The sequence below is a fragment of the Pavona decussata genome, unplaced genomic scaffold (assembly GCF_977016875.1).
Source record: "Pavona decussata unplaced genomic scaffold, jaPavDecu1.1 SCAFFOLD_25, whole genome shotgun sequence".
Taxonomy (NCBI): Eukaryota; Metazoa; Cnidaria; class Anthozoa; order Scleractinia; family Agariciidae; genus Pavona; species Pavona decussata.
Window position 1 is genome coordinate 179,388 of NW_028145448.1, and position 18,421 is coordinate 197,808.

Sequence of the window (18,421 nt, forward strand, 5' to 3'; positions counted from 1 at the left end):
GACAAGTGAAAGAAGGGACAACGCCCCAAAACCTTTCAAGGGTTAAAATCATAAACTGGGTTAGGTTACTACATGCCTTGTGTTACGCTGTAGATTTTAACTCCTTTAAACACTTTGGACATTTTTGCAAGATAATGGTATTACCTTGTGGACAGGCTCTGCAATCGCTGGCGCTCTTCCCAGGCGCATCGTTCTCAGTCACAAAAGTTCCATTAGGGCATCGTACACAACTGTCACTGACAAAGGCTTCAGTGTCCGAATAATGACCTCCTAAAATGTTAAACAAAAAAACATTCAAAACATAAAAGCCTTAACCATGCTTTCTAGGGTAAGCAGGGAAATGGCGGGAGCGTCACACAAGTGGTACGCGATAAACAAGCAGCTCACCATAGCTATTGAGCTTCCATGACATTTTCGTATAGCCAAACAAAGCAATTCAAAGGACTCTGTTACTCCGCAAAATGTAATAACAACGCAAAATTTAATAAGAATCGTCGCAAAATGTAATGACATCGGCGCAAACTGTATTAAAGAATTCAACGCAAACTGTGAGAACTTTTTAACACAAAATGAAAACTTTTCTGACGCGTAATGTAATAACACAAAATGTAGTAACTCACGAATGACGTGAGTGGTATTTTGAAATCAGTATCATGATTCAGTGTACGTTCACCTATGCATAAATTTAACAGGTGTACAGGTTTTATTCTCAACTCTTAAAAGTTTCAGATGGGGGGGACTGGTGTTTTCTTACCGTATCTACTTATTCTGTTGCTTAAAAATGTGACTTTTTTGGTGCTACGCTAATTCAAAAGAAGAGGTCTAACATTTTGCGTTGAATAAATTATTGCATTTTGCGTTAATATTGCATATTGCATGGACTCTCGACATGGTCACAATTTCTATTGTATTCCATACACGTTGGTGTGGCACTCGAAAAATAGGCGCTGCCCTCCAAAAAGCGCCTCACCCCTCAATAAAATCGTGGGCACTTATTCGAAGCACATGAATATTAACTCTAGGGTGGGAGATTACGAAGGGGGTTTCATCCTGATATAACTACAGTCAAACCTCTTAACAACAGACACCGCGGGAACATGAATTAGTGTCCGTATTATAGAGTTGTCCGTTTTAGAGAAGTAGACTTTATTTGAATTTTGGTCTCTCAGGGACCAAGTTAACTGTCCGTAATAGAGAGATGTCCGCATCAAAAGGTGTCCGTAAAGAGAGGTTTCGCTTTGCCGGATTCCGATCTACAGAGTTTTTAAACTGAGTATCTTTATTCCTTTTATGCATTTACGTATCCAATAGTGACTGTTAGAAGCGTATCACCAAAAAGTCACATTTTTAAGCGCCACAATAAGTAGATACTGTTAGAAAACATCAGTCCCCCCGATCTAAAACTTTTAAGAGTGGAGAATAAAACCTGTACACCTGTTATTCAATTTATGCATAGGTGAATGTACACTGAATCATGATACTGATTTCGAAATACTGTACACGTTATTCGTGAGTTATTACATTTTGCGTTATTACATTATGCGTCAGAAAAGTTCTTACATTTTGCGTTGAATATCTCATTACAGTTTGCGTCGATGTCATTACATTTTACGGCGATTCTTATTACATTTTGCGGCGATTCTTATTACATTTTGCGTTAGTATTTCATTTTGCAGCGTAACAGACTCTTTTCTTTTCCTTATAATTTGACTTTAATGCATTGAGAAGTAAATTCGCTTCAATGTGTAAGGAAAAATAACGATTGCACGCGTTAAGTTTGGTCATATAAAGATAACATGCTGGAGTCAAGAAGGTGATTGCTGAAGCACACTAAATAAATTAAAGGGCCAGTATCATGGGAGATATCATGATTTTGGGCAAAGATTCACTAAATTTAAACTTCGAACACTGTGTTACAGTTAATTTCTAAATTGCTAATTAAAAAAAATATATTTGACAGAAAGGTTGAACCAAAATATACTAGTACAACCGATTTTTAGTGTGTTACAACAGAATAAAATTGAAAACATTGGCCTGACGTTTTCAAACTTGAACCCATTTTTATTTTGGTCATCTGCCAGCTGATAGTTTCTTGCCATTCTGCTGTCAATGGAATAGCGTCTCTTTGATTTTCAGTGTGTTGCTAAAAATAGCGTGATACTGTCCCTTTAAGATGAAAATTTTCCAGGACAGTAGTCATTATTTTGCAGATTCAATTTCAAAAAAAATTGAGCATCACTAGAAGAAGCTTTTATTAACGTTGTGATAGAACTGTACATTTTAAAACATCTTTTTTGGTTTAAAAAAATACACCCATCCAATGAATCATATTTAACACATTGCAAGGTATGTCTTTAGTAAAGAACAGGAAACCCTAATCCTTTGTAGTTTTATATCAGGTTGTCAGTGTACTAAGTATGAATGTGACAGTCCAAACGGCACAATGCTTTCCATTTTCTGTGTTTGGCGGGAAACTATGATGCCCTATTGAGCATGATTCTATGATCAAATCATCTCTGTAAATAATCCACTATTTTGTTTTTATCAAGTGCGGACATGAAAATTCTAACTTCCTTTCTGGGAGTGTTCGTGCTGTCTCGGTTTCTTATTCCATCCAAAAATACAAACGAATTTTTCCTTCCTTTTTCTAGAGATAAGTGAAAATGCCTTTTTGGGGTAAATGAGAGTATTTAGAAAGTGCAGTAAACACCCCCTTTCCTGAAAATAAAACCATTTTCTTGGGATGGTAGGGCTTACAGTAAAGTTACAACTGGCTATCTCACACTTGTATGTCTGGAACAAAAAAATGTTTCCCTTGCTTGCTGGAGATAGCGGAAGTCCACTCTATTGTCAATTTTTACTCTGTAGGCAATTTTTATCGGTTACTTGTAGAATCCATGTCATGACCTAAATCGGTCACGTTCTCCTATCTGATTGGTCCATCCAAATGGCCCTCTCTAAGTATCAAATTTTGAAGGCTAAGCTTTAAAGATATAAATCTTAACAATTCTTTGAATGTAGTTTCCTGGATCGCTTTGAATTTGACAAAAACATTTCACTCCGTCAAGGTTAGTTTTTATGAACATTTATCTTTTGTGTTCTGAAATTGTGATAAAGTGGACTTCAACTCTATTTATTTATTTATTTATTTTTATTCTGAGTAGGTAGGTCGAATTGTGCCAAGGAAATGACCTTGAAAATTCATGCTGTTTAACAGAGTTGTTTGTATGTTGTTGTTGTTGTTGTTTTAATTTTCATCACTTTTCCTAATCCATGCCCATGTCTTCCGAGCTAAGTGAAAATGTTTTAAACCATACGTAGTGAGACAATGTGTAACATTCCTGACACCCCTTCCAAAATGCCACCTTGTCTAGATCAGTATCCTATGATCAGGTTGTTCTGCAGAGCGCCTTCATTGCACATGCCATAACCCGGACACATAGTATTCAAGGGAGTGGGCAAACACCTAATGTCCGAATGCTCATGAACAACCAGCGAAAGATGCTGCATTTAAATAGTCAAAACAGAAGTGTATATCGAACTAATGAGTGAATGAATGAATGAATGAATGAATGAGTGAATGAATGAATGATTCATGAATCAACATTTTTGTTTTAAAATTAATCAATTGTTTTAAGACGAAAATTAGCGATAAGAAAATCCGATGTTTAGATGCGTCTGTATCCGTCGTTAGCAATAAATATGCAAAGTAAACGTAATATATATGATGACAAAAAGTCGCCATAACGTCAATTTCCTTATCGCTAATTTTTATCATAAAATGATTCTCAAAATCTTCAGTTAAAATAAATCAGTTGTTTGCCAGCTTTAATGCAGTTGTCATCATTTATGATGAGGTCCTCTCAGGAAACAACTTTGTTTAAAGACTTAACCGTGATTTTAAAAAGATCTTCTATACAAGATAGACACTTGAAGAGACTCACCTGCTGGGCACTTCAGGCAGGTAAGGAGACCCAGTTTCAAAAACGTGCCGGATGGGCATGGAAGGAGTCTGTATTCTCCAAGTAATGTATTTCCAAACCCAGCAGCCACAAAAGACTGTTTTATGCTCTTCTTAGCTGTTACATCCGACACTTGAGAAAGGTTGATGTCTTCTGATTCGCCTTCCCCCAGTCCACTTCAAACAAATCGCAACAAAAGGAAACAATTAATAGAATATTTAGCTAAAATCGATGAAACTAAGAATTGCTTAATAATTTATTCAGAAAATAATTAGTTTAACACTTACAGCTGAATTTTGCACCGCGCTGTGCCATTTATATGGGTGAATTTCATGGTACCTATTGCCCCATTTTTCACAGTTCTGCAAATGATACAAACATAACTATCTGCTTTACATTGAATCATGAAATTTAACTGAAAAAAACATTGCGTCAAATGTTTTTTAATCTCGAAAGAAAAACCTTGTCTCAATTTATTCTTACATTTTAAGCAATCTTTGCCCGAGCTTATTTATCTTATTTTTTGGCGTATAGAATATCAAGGCTATGACAATAGTACCCGAGAGAAAGATGGTATGTCAAAAGATGTTTCCTTTGAGGAGTTCAATGAGGTTAATCAAAACAGAAATATTCCTTTTTCTGGAAAGAATAATACATGCCATAATTTAGTTGGCATTGCGAAAGGAAAATAAGTGAAAACTGACCTGTCATAGCAAATTGTTCCCAGATAAATTTATTAGAATGTTATAAAAGTTCAAATATTCCTCTGGACAACACGGTGTCAAACTAAAGTATCTATTAATAAAGATTATCACTATTTACTATTTGAAAAAAAAAAGAAAAAAAAAGAAAAAAATACCATTTAAACACGGAGCAGGATTTTTGATACTCACATTCCAGTGATCAGTTTAGATGCTCCATCGAGAGATGTCGCCTTCACGGATTCCAACTCTGTCCTTATCATGTATCTAACAACAAAAAAACGATATTGCGCTGTTTGCTGGTGACTCCCTTTTTATAAAATGCTAATTAATATCTTTCACAAGAGCAACGGAATGATGACAGACATTATTCAAGGTACTTTGAATCTTTGTATTGATAACTGATCTTGGACAATTTTCTATTAACAGATAAATAAATTCATCAGAAACCTTATTTTTGACACCTAATAATCCGTGCCCTTCAATGGATTCTTTAGAAAACGAGGCAGAGTTATTATTTCTAACTTGTGTTTGTAAACAACAGTAGACAATTTGAGGGAGTAAGTAAGGGTAACTCTCTCGGAAAAATAATACGACGCGGAATGTTTACACAACTAGCAAGACGCTTAAGTTTACTACTAGCCAGTCGAGCGGCGACGGAATCCCTTTTGGGAAAATTAGAATTACTGGCAAACATTTGAAATGTGGGTTTTCGTTTTTTCCTTTTCCCTTAACTTTGTGTACCTTAAAAAAAGTGAATCCAAACTCGTTCTGTTGGTCTTCGGAAAATGCTATCTTCCCTTATTCATCAATTTAAATTGAACGACATTCTGTTTTCATTTCAAGACTAAAACAATTAATTTTCCATATCTCAAAGGTCTGTTGGAATCAAAAACACATCTTTTTTATCACAGTTTGAGCCGAACGAATTTCTGGAGCAATTAAGGCTTTCTACTGTCGAAAAGGGCCGCTGGGTGCCCCGGACAAGTAGGATTAGTGGACGGGAGGGGAAATTTACTAATTACGGATTGCTTCATTTTCTTTGGACCATGAGCAGAGATTAGTGAGAAGCATGCATATATACAGTTAATACAGGCAACCCAAGGTGAGTATGTAAACGTAAGGCTTGCCATGTTTAATGAAAGACCAGGTGATAAAGAATGACGTAATGCATATATCATGACATCTCCCCTGTAACGAGTGTGAAGAGTAATAAACATGTAATCTAAATGTCAACATTGTCCACGGTTCATTGTCCAAGATCTTATGTCAAAGGCCACCAGACACTAAATGTTTTCAGCTGATAATGACAACTCGGCCTAGCAACGTGTTAATGATTAACAGTCCTTAATCAACTAGCAATATACAAAATCATTTAGTCTGGGTGGTCGGACAGTTCGGCCAGATCTAGTTCGAATAATATCAGGGGTCTTGATGATGTCACTGCCTGGTCTCTTGGTGATCCCTCTGTCACTTATTGGACTCGTGATGGTGCCGTTGTTTACTTCCGGGGTCTTGATGATGTTTCTCCTGTTTTGCCTGTCTAGAGTTCCATTGCTGGTCACCATTACTGAATGGGGGCTGTGAGCAAGTTTTGTAACTGTAGCAGGCTTAAAGCCATTCTTTGTTTTCATTCGAACAGTGTTTTCTGTTGAGCAAGGAGCTGGACTTGGCATACTATTGGAATTCTTGCATCAAGTAACTGTATAGTAGTTGGAAGTTTGGTTTTCAGCCCTCTGTTAAGGAGAACTTGAGCTAGAGAGTAACTCAGGCCAGTTTTCGGAGTGTTTTTGAATTTGAGGAAAGCAATATATGCATCAGTACCATCTTCATAAGCTTTATTTAGCACAGATTTGGTTGTTCCAATGTTTTGTTCTACTTTTCCATTAGCTTGTGGGTGCTTGGGACTTGTAGTTTGAAATGAATTCGTCGGGTATTCCATAGCGTGCAAAGGTGGATTTAAATTGGGTGATTACTTCCGAACTCATAGTGCTGTCACGCATCAAGCCAATCTCTACTTACTTTGAATAATAATCTACAGTCGGAAGACAGTCCTTGCCTCCAAGGGTAAATAAATCACAGGCGATCTGGGACTTCATGCTAGATCAGTGGCTCTTTGACATTGTTCTTCCTGTGGTTGAGGCATGACTTGCAATTTACAATCACATCTGATATCTTTGCCTAATGTTTGGCCAGTACAGGATGTCGCCGGATCTTTGCATGCTGTTCTCAATTCCTAGGTGGCTTTCGTGAATTATTTTAAGCATTTCAAGTCTCCGTTGTTCTGGAACAATCATCTTGCGACTTTTAAGAGAATTCCATCACGTTCATCGATTTCTTCCTTGATACTCCAGTATGGTTTTGCATCAGCGGACACTTTACTCTCATGTCCAGGTCATCCTTGTATGGTCAGCCCTGCAGCTGTCTGGAGAGTTGAATCTGCTGCTGTTGCTTCTTAAAACTCTTTCAATTTTTTTTCTCTGAAATTAGCAGGTTGGCTACAAGGAGATGGACTTGCATTTCAGTTTCAGCTTCAGGTATCCCTTGATTGGTGTAAGAGGTCTCCAGGTGTGCTCTGGATAGGGCATCAGCAATGAACATTTGTTTTCCTGGGACGTACTTCACCTTTAGGTGGTATTGCTGCAACCGAATCAGTAAACGTTGAACTCTGGGTGGTGCTTAAGCAATCGATTTGCCGAAGATTGCTTCTGGTGGCTTGTGATCAGATTCTACTTCTATTTCTTTTCCATATAGGTACTGGTGAAAGGGTTCACATCCAAATACTATTGCCAGTGTTTTTTTTTTCGATTTGTGCATAGTCTTTCTGACAATCAGTCAGGAATTTCGCTTCATTTGCTACAGGATAATTATCCTGAGGTAGTACAGCTCCAAGTCCTGATTGGAATACATCTACTGAGTGCTTTACAGGCTTGTTCACATCACAGTAGCGCAGTACTGGCTTGAAGTAAGGACATTCTTAATTTCATTAAGAGCTTTTTCTTGCTGTTCCTCCCAGTGCCATTTTACGTCTTGCTTAAGTAGGACTCTAAGCGGCTCAGTTAAGGTGCTCTTATTCTGGATGAACTAGCTTAGGTAGGTTAGCATGCCTAGCAGGCGCTCTACACCCTCCTTGTTTTGCGGTGATGGCAAGTTGAGGATTGCCTCACTCTTCGATTCATGAGGTTTGATTCCATCGGGAATCTGGATTTCGCACTTCTGTTTCTTTATCTTAACACCTTTCTTTCAGGCTCTCAATAACATTAGTGAGTGCTTTGTCATGGCTCTCTTCATCTTTTCCACATAAAGAAAGATCATCAAAGATCACTTCTACTCCATCAATTCTTTCTAAGGGAAACTACATTTTCTTCTGGAATACTTCAGTTGAGGCCAAATGGTAGACGATTAAACTTGCAATGTCCAAATGGTGTGTTGAACGTTGTGAGAAGAGAACTAGGGTGGTCTAGTTTTGCGTGCCATAAGCCATTCTTGGCATCTATTTTGCTGAAAACCTTTTCACAAGTTACCTTGCTGATTCTTTCGGTGGATGTTGGGAGTTGGAAATGCCCTCTTTTTACTGCTTAGTTCAGGTGTTTTGGGTCAAGGCAGATTCTCAGATTTGTATCTGGCTTTTCCACTATCACAATAGAGTAAGGCATTACAGACTTGACCACTGGGTTCACTTTAATATGATGTTCCCCTTCAAGCTCTCTAAGGCCTTCAAACAGGTCGTTAAATACAATGAGGACAGAACTCTCAGCATTGACATCAGTTGTGTCAACAGTTCTAATGAACTTAATAACGCTCAGTCCTTGACATGCTCATAAACCAAGTAGGGAAGGGAGGGGGTGACCCTCAGCTTCAGCAACAAAGAAATGAGGTCAATCTGTCTGTCTTTGTACTTACAAATCATCCTTGCCACTTCTACCACTGGTATCCCGGTTTGCTTTGTCTTCAGTTGCGGCGTTCCTTTGAGCGAGTTGAATGCATCTGATGAGATTACTTTGCTTGTTCTCTGGTATCCAATTGAAATTCTATCAGGTTGTTCTTCACTTGAAGAGATGCTTTCCATTCTTTTTCATGGTCATCTTCCTGGACATGGCCGATAAATAAATCGTCCTATTGCTCTTCTGCGACAACAAGATGAGCGGCTTGATCACTATCCACGAAACGAATGTTATTTAAAAGACACTGAGATGCAATATCGTTTCAACACTTGAATTTTTGACAGATTTTTTTCCAAAAGTTGGGCTTTTCCTCGTTGCATGAACTGTTCCACATCTTTCACATCTGTTTGGTGGTTCACTTTTCGTATTCTTTTGGCGATCCCTTTGCTTTTTCTCTTTTGGTGGAGATTTACTATCTGGTGTGCCATTCTTGTTTACATAATCGGGACTCTTGGATTCTTCGATTATCGATTCCTTTTGGCGATTTGAAAATTCCGACGTTCTTCACATATCAATGGCTTTCAAAAGACTTAAGTCGGTTTCTTGTAATGACTTTTCTTTCGAGGTGTTGAAGGATAGTCCACAGACGATTCTGTCGCGAATTAAGCTCTCACACAGCTCTCTAAATTTGCACATGCTTGCTTTGGCACGCGCTTCAATTACTTACTGATCGATGCTCTCGATCTGTTCCTGAACACAAGTGAAGAATTTGTGGCGTTCAAATGCGAGGTTCCACCTCTGATTACAATTGTCCTCAAATTTCTGGAATAAGACGTCGAGCTTTCACTCCCCAGGTGGTAACGAGAATGTGCTGTAAATCTCTGGTGCTTCTTTTCCGATCAGATGAAGAAATAAGGCGAATTGCTGCTTTTCGGGTTTTCTCATTGAACCTGAAGCTTCCATGTACAGTTGAGGTCGCACTTAAGGCAGTCATCTGCAACATTTTCCTGTATATTTAGTGCTAAGGGCGGCTTGAATAAATTCATTTTGGGCGAGATTTTCGTGCTTCAAACTGTTTTTGAACTATCCCACTTCTGACACCATACCATTGAGTTTTTAATGAAAGACCACATGACAAGGTTGTCTTTGTGTCTTATGGGCGATTTGGAAGGAACTTGTTGCTGTTTAAATCCGGCAGTTTCGTTTCGTTTTTTCTTTAAATACCGAAAACACTTCCTTCTCGTCTCAGAAATTGCTCTCACATCAAAATTCTCATCCACTTCCTCGACAAGCGCCGTAACTTAACCATAACATTCACCTTTCATGTTGATCACACTGGGATCTTACATAACGAGAATTGGAAGAAAACTCAGTTGCCGGTGATTTTCGCCAACGTTCGGCCTGTTTAACGGAAACCGCCGTGGGAGGCTGCACGAGTTCAAATTACATTAGGTTCTCTTATTGGTCAATTTAAACCGACCCTCACGCGCCAACAACGAAAATTGTACAAGAGAAAAGAGCTTTCTTTCTTTCACGAGTAATCACGCGCCCAGAACTATTGGGAACATGTTTTCATTGTGGACAATGTTAACAGAATTAACGACGTTTCAACATATTCCAACATATACTCACATAGAAAGAGCTTGGTTTGGCACAACGAATGCCCGAGATCCAACGGCCTTTATAGGATTATCTGACAGCAATCTGCCGAAAGAAATAAATTTGTTTCACAAGTGCGCATCTAGCTTAAATACCGAACAAGAGGCTCCCAAGTGCCCGGAACACTTTGAGAATAACACTTAAGTGAGATCTATGATTGAGATTTGCTAGAAACTCAATAGGGCTAATTTTATCATATACGTTTTTTTTCATATTGGTATAAACAATTTTTAATGCACGGTACAAAAATTTACAGCATTTTATATTTATGCTATTAACCGTAGTTTACAAACCTTAACACACTTTCATAGTTTCTAAGTTGCAAGCTATGCCTTGTCTTTTTTAGCTTTTGTCAGTAAATGATTGCATTTGCACAAATTGACAACAATGACAAAAAACAAATAACAACAACAACTTAGAAAACAAAACAAAACAAAAAACACGTTAAAAAATGCATATTAAAAGAAATATTAAAAGGTATATTTGAAGGTAGTAAAAGTGTGAGAAAACTGTCAAAAAAGAGTTACGTAGGCTACGTTGTCTAGGCCGTTGTAGAAACCCACATACAATCATTACATTTAATAATGTTTGCGATTGTTCCGTTTTATTGGCTGAACAGCATTGGAAAGTCTTTCAAAAGGCTATAGCATAGGAGCAGCGTATTAGAACATGTGATGTAAGGAGTGAATATCAGTTAAGCATTGACCGCATGCATTGTTGCCACAAATATTGGGTCTTAACAGATTTACTTGACTTGTAAGAATGTTGTGGATAATGTTATATTGGAACATCGTTATTGCAATGTCATTTTTGATCTGGAGAGGTAATTCGTACACTTTATGAATAGTTTCGTGAGAAAAACCACATCTTAAGGTTACCCTGTGCCTTCAGAGGTGTCTTCAGAGGTGTCTCGCGTCGAAGCGATGTAGCGCGTCCGGTTTAAACTGTAGATACCTGAACCCTGATATCAAATTAAAGCTTATAGAGCTGGCTATCCACCTAAACCAAGAATTTTGAAATAAAATGAATTGACAAATTTTTAGCGCTGTTTTCTCGAATAAATTTTTTTCACTTGAAGGAGCCACTTCAAAGAGCTAAAACTCAAAAGAAATTTGCTCGTTTGCCTTCAAATTTGGATAGTAGCTAGTTTAACATAAAAATAATAAAAAAGTGTCTGCGAATTTTTTCTTTCGAAATATTTTTTCTCCGAGAGCGATTTTTGTACGATTACTCCACATTTTTTTCATCCTATTTCGAAAATGCTCTATAACTTTTCACTGCAATTGAATATGGCAAAACGCAGACACGTTTTTTAGTGCTTTGGGTCCAGAAACTGAGGAGCAAATTAAATTAGCAAAAAACAAAATTTACTTTGACTTGTAGCTTTCAAAAAGTGATTCGGACGCTCGCAATTAGAGGTCGTGAAAAATTCGACAATTTATTTTATTTCAAAATTCTTGGTATGGTTTGATAGCCAGCTCTATACGCTTTAATTTGATATAGGTGTGTAGGTATCTACAGTTAAACTGGACGCGCTACATCGCTTAAACACGAGACACCTCTGAAGGTGTCGGGTAACCTTAAGATCTTTTTTTTTATCAGCGGTGGGCAGTACAGAGCGTGGCAGCAGGCATTTAAATGGGTTCGGTGTGCACAGATAAAAATTTTTTTCCGTACTGATGAACAGGCGACGTTTACAAAGTTTGTGACACTGTTCAAGGAACACTAATAATATTTGTTTTGTGGTGAACATGTACCATATAAAGCAGATACAACTTTTTTCTTTAAAGGTACGTGATAAAGAGTGATTATAAATTCGATAAAGAGAAATTTACAGTAAGGCTTAAAAGACTTTTTCTGGAGTGTGAAAACGGCCACAGAAAATAACAATAAGCATAAATTCCAATAAATTATGGCATTTTCAAAGTAAAAGGATATGATTTATTTGAACTGCTCCCGTTTTCAGACGCTTCGAGATGTTTTCGCTTTGCTCAAAGGTTTTTGTTTAAATTAGTACCCTCGCCAAATATATGTCGAAGTTTTCACCTTCGCGTCTCTCCAGAAAATACCTTCTCTAGCCTTTTCTGTAGGCTGTCGGCGTTGCAGGCTCATATTCTTCGCCGAAAGTTTCTTTTCTGGAGTCTCTTATCTCTAGAAAAAAGTGCTTCAAGAGCTCTGTTGTATTGTCTTTCATGGTTCTGGTATGTCAATTTGATCTTCTTGTCGTAACTAGCGCATGCGCCGAATGGCAGACTCGGTAATTTTTGCAGTATTGTTCACCGCTTGGTTTATTTCAAATTTGTAAATCTCCACAGCATCTAAGCTAGGATAACAATGCTCTTTTTGGTTCCAATTGACCGTTTATTCCTTTTCTAGACAAAAATACAATACATGTACTCCAAAAGACCTCGTGGTCTCACAAAACGACCCAAAACGTTTTTCTCCATCGAAGGAGGTCATGTGACCCCAAGAACCAAAAAAACAATTCATGTAAAACGCTTAAAGTATCCTTCACATCATTCTCCCCCTTTTCGATGGCCTGGTGGCTCATCGAACCCATAACGTTATACTTAATGTTCTCAGTGTTCCTTAGTATGGTTCAATGTACTCTCAATGTTTTTAAATGCTCATAACGTTAGTGTTTTCAGTGTTCATCTTGTCTCCTGGCTGCTGCGTCCTCTGCGGCACATTCTAAGGGACAAATCCTGGCGATTGGTCTGACCAAGGCATTGCGACCCACTTGCACTTTCACTGCTCGAACATGCCCGTCCTTTCCAGAGTAAACCTCCTGAACTCTACCCAGGGGCCAATGTCCACGAGGCGTGTCTGGGGCAATCACTAGAACAACATCTTTGAACTGGATGTCTTTCTGTTCCCTCTGCCACTTTGTCCTACGGCTGAGTGTTGGTAGCCATTCTCGAAGCCAGCGGTGCCAGAAATGCCGCACCAGCTCTTGTAGACGTCTCCAACGCTTTCGTGGGCTAAATTGGCTACTGTCAACTGTTTCTGGAGCAAAGTGACCCCCCACTTGTCCGAACAAGAAGTGATTAGGGGTAAGTGGTACATCATCTAAGGGGTTTGCTGACTGGTACGTTAACGGCCTGGAGTTAATAAGAGCTTCAGCATCCGTAAAGGCAGTTGTCAGTTCCTCGTCTGTAACATCTGCACTCCCCAGTATCGCATATGCGGCTCTTTTGGCCGCTTTAATCATTGTCTCATGGACCCCGCCAAAATGGGGAGCCAGAGGGCGGTTAAAGTTCCACTTTACACCTCTATTTGCAACCAAACTCACAATCTTGTCTTGGTCCAGTTGCGCAACTAGCTCCCTCAGCTCCCGCTCCGCTCCAACAAAATTACTCCCGTTGTCAGAAATCATCTCCTCTGGTAGACCTCTTCGATTTGTCATACGGAAGAATGCATTCAAGAAGGAATCTGTTTCCAGCCCGTATGTCATCTCAAGGTGAAGAGCTGGTGACAGCAAGCATGTAAATAAGCATAGGTAACGCTTGGTTCTCCTCTTGCCCCTTCCTTGTACGGTCACAAATGGTCCTGCAAAGTCGACTGCTGTTCGGGCGAACGCTCGCAAGGGCAATTTCAGTCGGATCTTTGGTAGAGGGGCCATTATCTGCTTTGCGGCCTTTGCTTTCCTTCGTCGGCATTCGCAGCATTCTCTTTCGACCTCACGAATCTCTTCTCTTGCCAGCATGATCCAAAATCGGGACGACAGCAATGACAGCGTGTGATTGGTTCCCGCTGAGTGGTTGCTTCCCTCATGAAAAGATTTCACAATCAACCTTGTCACCGAATTCTTCCTTGGTAGAATGACAGGGAACCTTGCATCAAATGGCAAATAGTCAGCATAGCGTAGTCTGCCATCCGATCGAAGTAGGCCATCTTCGTCCAGGACTGGCTTCAAACTCAATAGCTTACTGTTTGATGGTAGAGCCTTCTGTTTTACCAGTGCCTTGTAATCTTCATGAAATGCTTCCTGTTGTGCTTTCTTGATGATTTCGATTTCCGCATCTGCGATTTCCTGGCAACCCAGCTCCCCGTGACTTCTCTCATTGATATGTATCCTGCAGTTGTTCACAAATCGCCCAACCCGTGCTCTTACTCTGACTAGTTTTCTCCAACTTAAAATCTGCTTGGCTGTAAATGGGAAGGTGTCTCTGGCATCAAAGCAAACAGGGTTGATTCTTGCACTGGCTCTCCAGACGTCTTCATTTTCTTCCGCACTTCCATTGCTGCTTCGGGACTTGGATCAGTCTTTGTCTTTGGCCACGTTTCTTGGTCCTTGCTCAGAAAAGTCGGTCCCCGCCACCACATCTCATTTTGTTTCAATTCAGCAACTGCAGCTCCTCTAGTCGGAAGATCAGCTGGATTCTCTCGGGTGCTCACATAGCGCCACTGATTAGGATTACTTGAATCATGTATCTCCCCGATCCGATTTGCCACGAATGGCTTGAAGCTCCAACTGCGACCTCGTATCCACCACAAGACGTTCATGCTGTCGCTCCAAAATGTCAGTTGGTTCCTGTCAAACTTGAGTACCCTTGCTATAGACAGGGCCAACCTCAATCCCAAGACGGCTCCCATTAGTTCGAGCCTAGGAATACTTGTTGCTGACAAGGGTGCTACCCGTGTTTTAGAGGCCACTAAGCTGGTTGAGACTGTGCCATCTTTGTAAAGGTATCTTGCATACGTCGCCGCTCCATATGCATCAGCTGACGCATCAGTAAAGGTGTGTAGGGTTACTGCCTCAACACTACGATCTAATTGCAAACAATGGGGAACTTTAACATCTGATAGCTCTCCAAGCTCCTCAAACCACCTTTTTGCTCTTCTAGGTTGGCTTTGGTCTAGTAGGTCATCCCAGTCCAATCTAGAGGTCCACATCTCTTGAAGAAGTATCTTTGCTCTAATCACGTAAGGCACTAGGAATCCCATGGGATCAAGCAACATGGCTATTTTGCGCAGAAAGTTCCGCTTGGTTAAGGGATAGTCATCCTCAGGTGGGTTGGCTCTGTAAGTAAAAACATCTTCTTTGGCGAGCCACAACATGCCAAGTGTCTTTACCGAAGGCAAATTTCCTCTGTCTAAATCAACTTTAGCAGCTCTGTCTCCTTCTGGAATCTTCTCAAGTACTCGCTCGGAGTTTGAAAGCCATTTCCTTGCGTGCATGCCGGCTGACCCCCACAGTTTTGACAATTGGTCATACAGCTCTAAGCATTCCTCGTCACTAGGTGCAGAGTCCATACTATCATCCATGTATGTTGACTCCAAGATCGTTTCAGTAGCTTTCTGGTACTGTTCCTTGCTTTCCATTGCGTGCTTCTGTGAAACAAACTGTGCTTGATAGGGGCACGAATTGACACCAAAGACCAAGCTGTTAAATTGGTACTTTTCGGGAGGCCTTGACTGATCCAAATCTCTCCACAAGAAGCGATGAAAAGGTCTACTCGACGGCCCCATCCCGATTCGCAAATACATCTCAGCAATGTCACAAACGAGGGCAACCGAGAATCTCCGAAAACGAAGCAGCACATCAAAGACATCACGTTGAAGCTTGGGCCCTTGATAAATAACATCATTCAATGATACACCATTACATTTTGCAGAAGCATCGAAAACCACACGAGTATTAGTAGTCGTCTTCTCTGGTCTCACAATTGCGAAGTGAGGGAGGTACCAGGCTTTCTTATCCTTTTCAGACGGCGACACCTTGGAGATATAGTCTTTCTTTAAGTACTCAGTGATGACATTAGAATATGCTCCAAACAACTGTGGATCCTTCAAGAGCCGTTTCTCTGTGCTTAGCAATCGATGTACTGCCATGTCATAGTTCTCTGGCAATTCTGCAGCATCTGGTTTCCACGGCATGGCGACTTCATATCTCCCTTCTTTGAACTGCACTGAGTTTTCAAATCCTTTGATGACTAACTCTTCCTCTGGTTTCAGTCTCTCTCTTTTTGTCTCTGATCCACATGTCTCAATCTCCCAAACCTTTTGTAGAACAGAGGTCAGCTCCTTCTCCTGCTGATGCACAAAGTAGGCCATGTTAAGATGGGTCAAAGGTGTACCACCAGCAATCACGTCTGCCGCCCTGACGCATGTCCAGCCCAAAGGTGTCAGTCGAGCCACAGGCTCACCAGGTTTCCCGCAAATGTCCTTAATTGAATAATGCAGTTCTGCATAGTCTATCCCAATCAACATGTCAACAACTGGTCGAGGACCGAGATTGGGGAAGTTAATGCCTTGTAGATGCTCCCATTTTGCAGCTTGCAGTTTCCAGTTGACCGGCCGCATGTTTCGAGTTACCCGTGTTGTGATATATGCTGAGACCCTTACATTAGTCCTGCCATCCACATCCTGCCGGTCAAACTCCACCGGCATGGTCTGGAAGGAATCCTCTCCACCGTCGAGGACGTTAACAGTGATCTTCTGCATGGTTTCCTCCAATCCTAACTCAGAGGCCACATCACCGTTTATGTAAGTCTTGGTACTAGCATCATCCAACAATGCATTGAAGACCAACCTCCGCCCTCCATTCTTCACAACCACCGGTACAGTACGCAAAGCCACAAAATGTGCCTGTTCTGGGGTCTTCGAAGTCATCATTGTTGTTGTTAAGGAACTCTCGTTAAAAAACCTGCGCTCCCCCTCCATGCTAGGACTGGCTGGAACATTTCTGCTCTGTGAATGTCCCACCTCAGTAACCAATGCTCTTTCCGGCTCCTGGTCTGCTATCCCCGGCCCATGATTCACTCGGTCATCAGCAAAATCATTTCTTGTTACTAGACCTCCATGTAGCAATCTATTGTGCGTTCTTTGACAGCCATCAATACCACAGGACTTACTCCAGGCACAGCGGTCGCTGGTGTGATTTCTTCGTAGGCAACAGAAGCAAACTCTCAATTGTTTAGCTGTAAGCCAACGGCTTTGGACATCCATTTTCTTAAACTCTTCACAACGCCACAGGGGGTGGTCTTTCCTGCAAAACTCACAGTCAAGGTTCCTAGCCTTTCCTGGTGCTCTTGTCTGTCTAAAGAAGGTCTGCACTCCTTCTCTGCGCCTTCCTGCTACTCCACATAATGTCTCTGCTGCAACAGTCTGAAACTCAGCCTCTTGAATGATCCACTCTCTAAGTGTCTCAACACACTCTGATTTCTTATGTTCAAACACCCATCTGTTGTAATTAGCAAGCATCAACTAGGTCATTTTCATCTGTGTCTTAATGTACAAAGACCCATGTCCAAGTTCCTCGTGTCTTCCAGCTTCTTTGAGATTAATGACGATCACATCTAGAAGGTCTGCTAATCTATCCAGATCTTTAGCATTACCAGCACGGATAGGTCGGAACTGGTCCAATTCCTCCATATACAAATTGACCTGATGACGCTGTCCATCATGTTTTCTCTCTAATCTGCTCTTAGCTGTTTCATAGGCTTCCGGTGAATGACCCAGGCTCTCGATCGCCTTCAATGCCTCCCCAGACAGGTACTTTTTCAACTGCAACAACTTATACTCTGCAGTGGCCTGGGCCTTGTCAATGCAAGCCATGAATGCAGCTTTCCAGCTCCCATAACGACGTTTGTCACCACTGAAGACCGGAATTGATACTCTCGTTAATTGTTTCCACATATCCTTTCCAAGCTTATGATTGGACGATCCATCTTTTTTAGTTTCCGGCTTTGTATCATTCTTTGGCGACAGCGGGAGCGATGACCCAAGTTCCTCATCCATGGCACCATCGAGTTTGCATAATTTATCTGTAGCATCTTGTTTTGCCAGGGATAACTCTTCCTTAGCTTCTAGAATTTCGGTTTCCATCTCCTTCTGACGGCGTGCGTATTCTTCATCAAGTTGTATTCGAGCGCGGTTGATTGATTCTTCCTTTTCACGAAATTTCTCCTCCAGGTCGGTCATGTGTTGGCGCGCTTTCTTTTCCTTTGAATGCAAACCCAATAGTTTCCCGGAAAATTCTGATGCTTGACTCGACAGTTCATCTTTGATGGCATGCAAATACTCTTGAAAACATTCTTGAGCTTTAGCAAATTCTTCTTCGATATCCTCAATTTCACGGCTTGTTTTCGCCAGAGCACTACGATCGCTTGCTTTCGAATACAATTCTACCAACGATGACAGATCCTCAATAACACGTTCTTGTGCCTCATCCAACAGTTTTCGGGAATCTCGAATCTCACGATGATTCGCT

General features: G+C 40.6%; 3 protein-coding genes across 3 annotated transcripts in view; 1 reads left to right on the forward strand and 2 right to left on the reverse strand.

Moving 5' to 3' along the window:
- Positions 1 to 18,421, forward strand: part of LOC146485634 (ras-like protein 1) — a 567,471-nt gene that overhangs the window by 39,872 nt on the left and 509,178 nt on the right. The window lies entirely within an intron of this gene.
- Positions 1 to 18,421, reverse strand: part of LOC146485636 (uncharacterized) — a 44,955-nt gene that overhangs the window by 25,069 nt on the left and 1,465 nt on the right. The window contains exons 2-6 of the mRNA XM_085102969.1: positions 10,180 to 10,251; positions 4,856 to 4,930; positions 4,250 to 4,324; positions 3,945 to 4,138; positions 145 to 270 (exon numbers count right to left, since the gene is read on the reverse strand). Coding sequence (XP_084959095.1) covers positions 145 to 270; positions 3,945 to 4,138; positions 4,250 to 4,324; positions 4,856 to 4,926 — 466 coding nt within the window. The 5' untranslated portion in view covers positions 4,927 to 4,930; positions 10,180 to 10,251. The remainder of the gene's footprint in view (positions 1 to 144; positions 271 to 3,944; positions 4,139 to 4,249; positions 4,325 to 4,855; positions 4,931 to 10,179; positions 10,252 to 18,421) is intronic.
- Positions 12,851 to 17,412, reverse strand: LOC146485637 (uncharacterized). The gene is made up of 2 exons (XM_085102927.1): positions 14,393 to 17,412; positions 12,851 to 14,282 (listed from the first exon to the last, which is right to left on the reverse strand). The coding sequence occupies exons 1-2, from the start codon at positions 17,410 to 17,412 to the stop codon at positions 12,851 to 12,853; spliced, it is 4,452 nt and encodes a 1,483-aa protein (XP_084959053.1).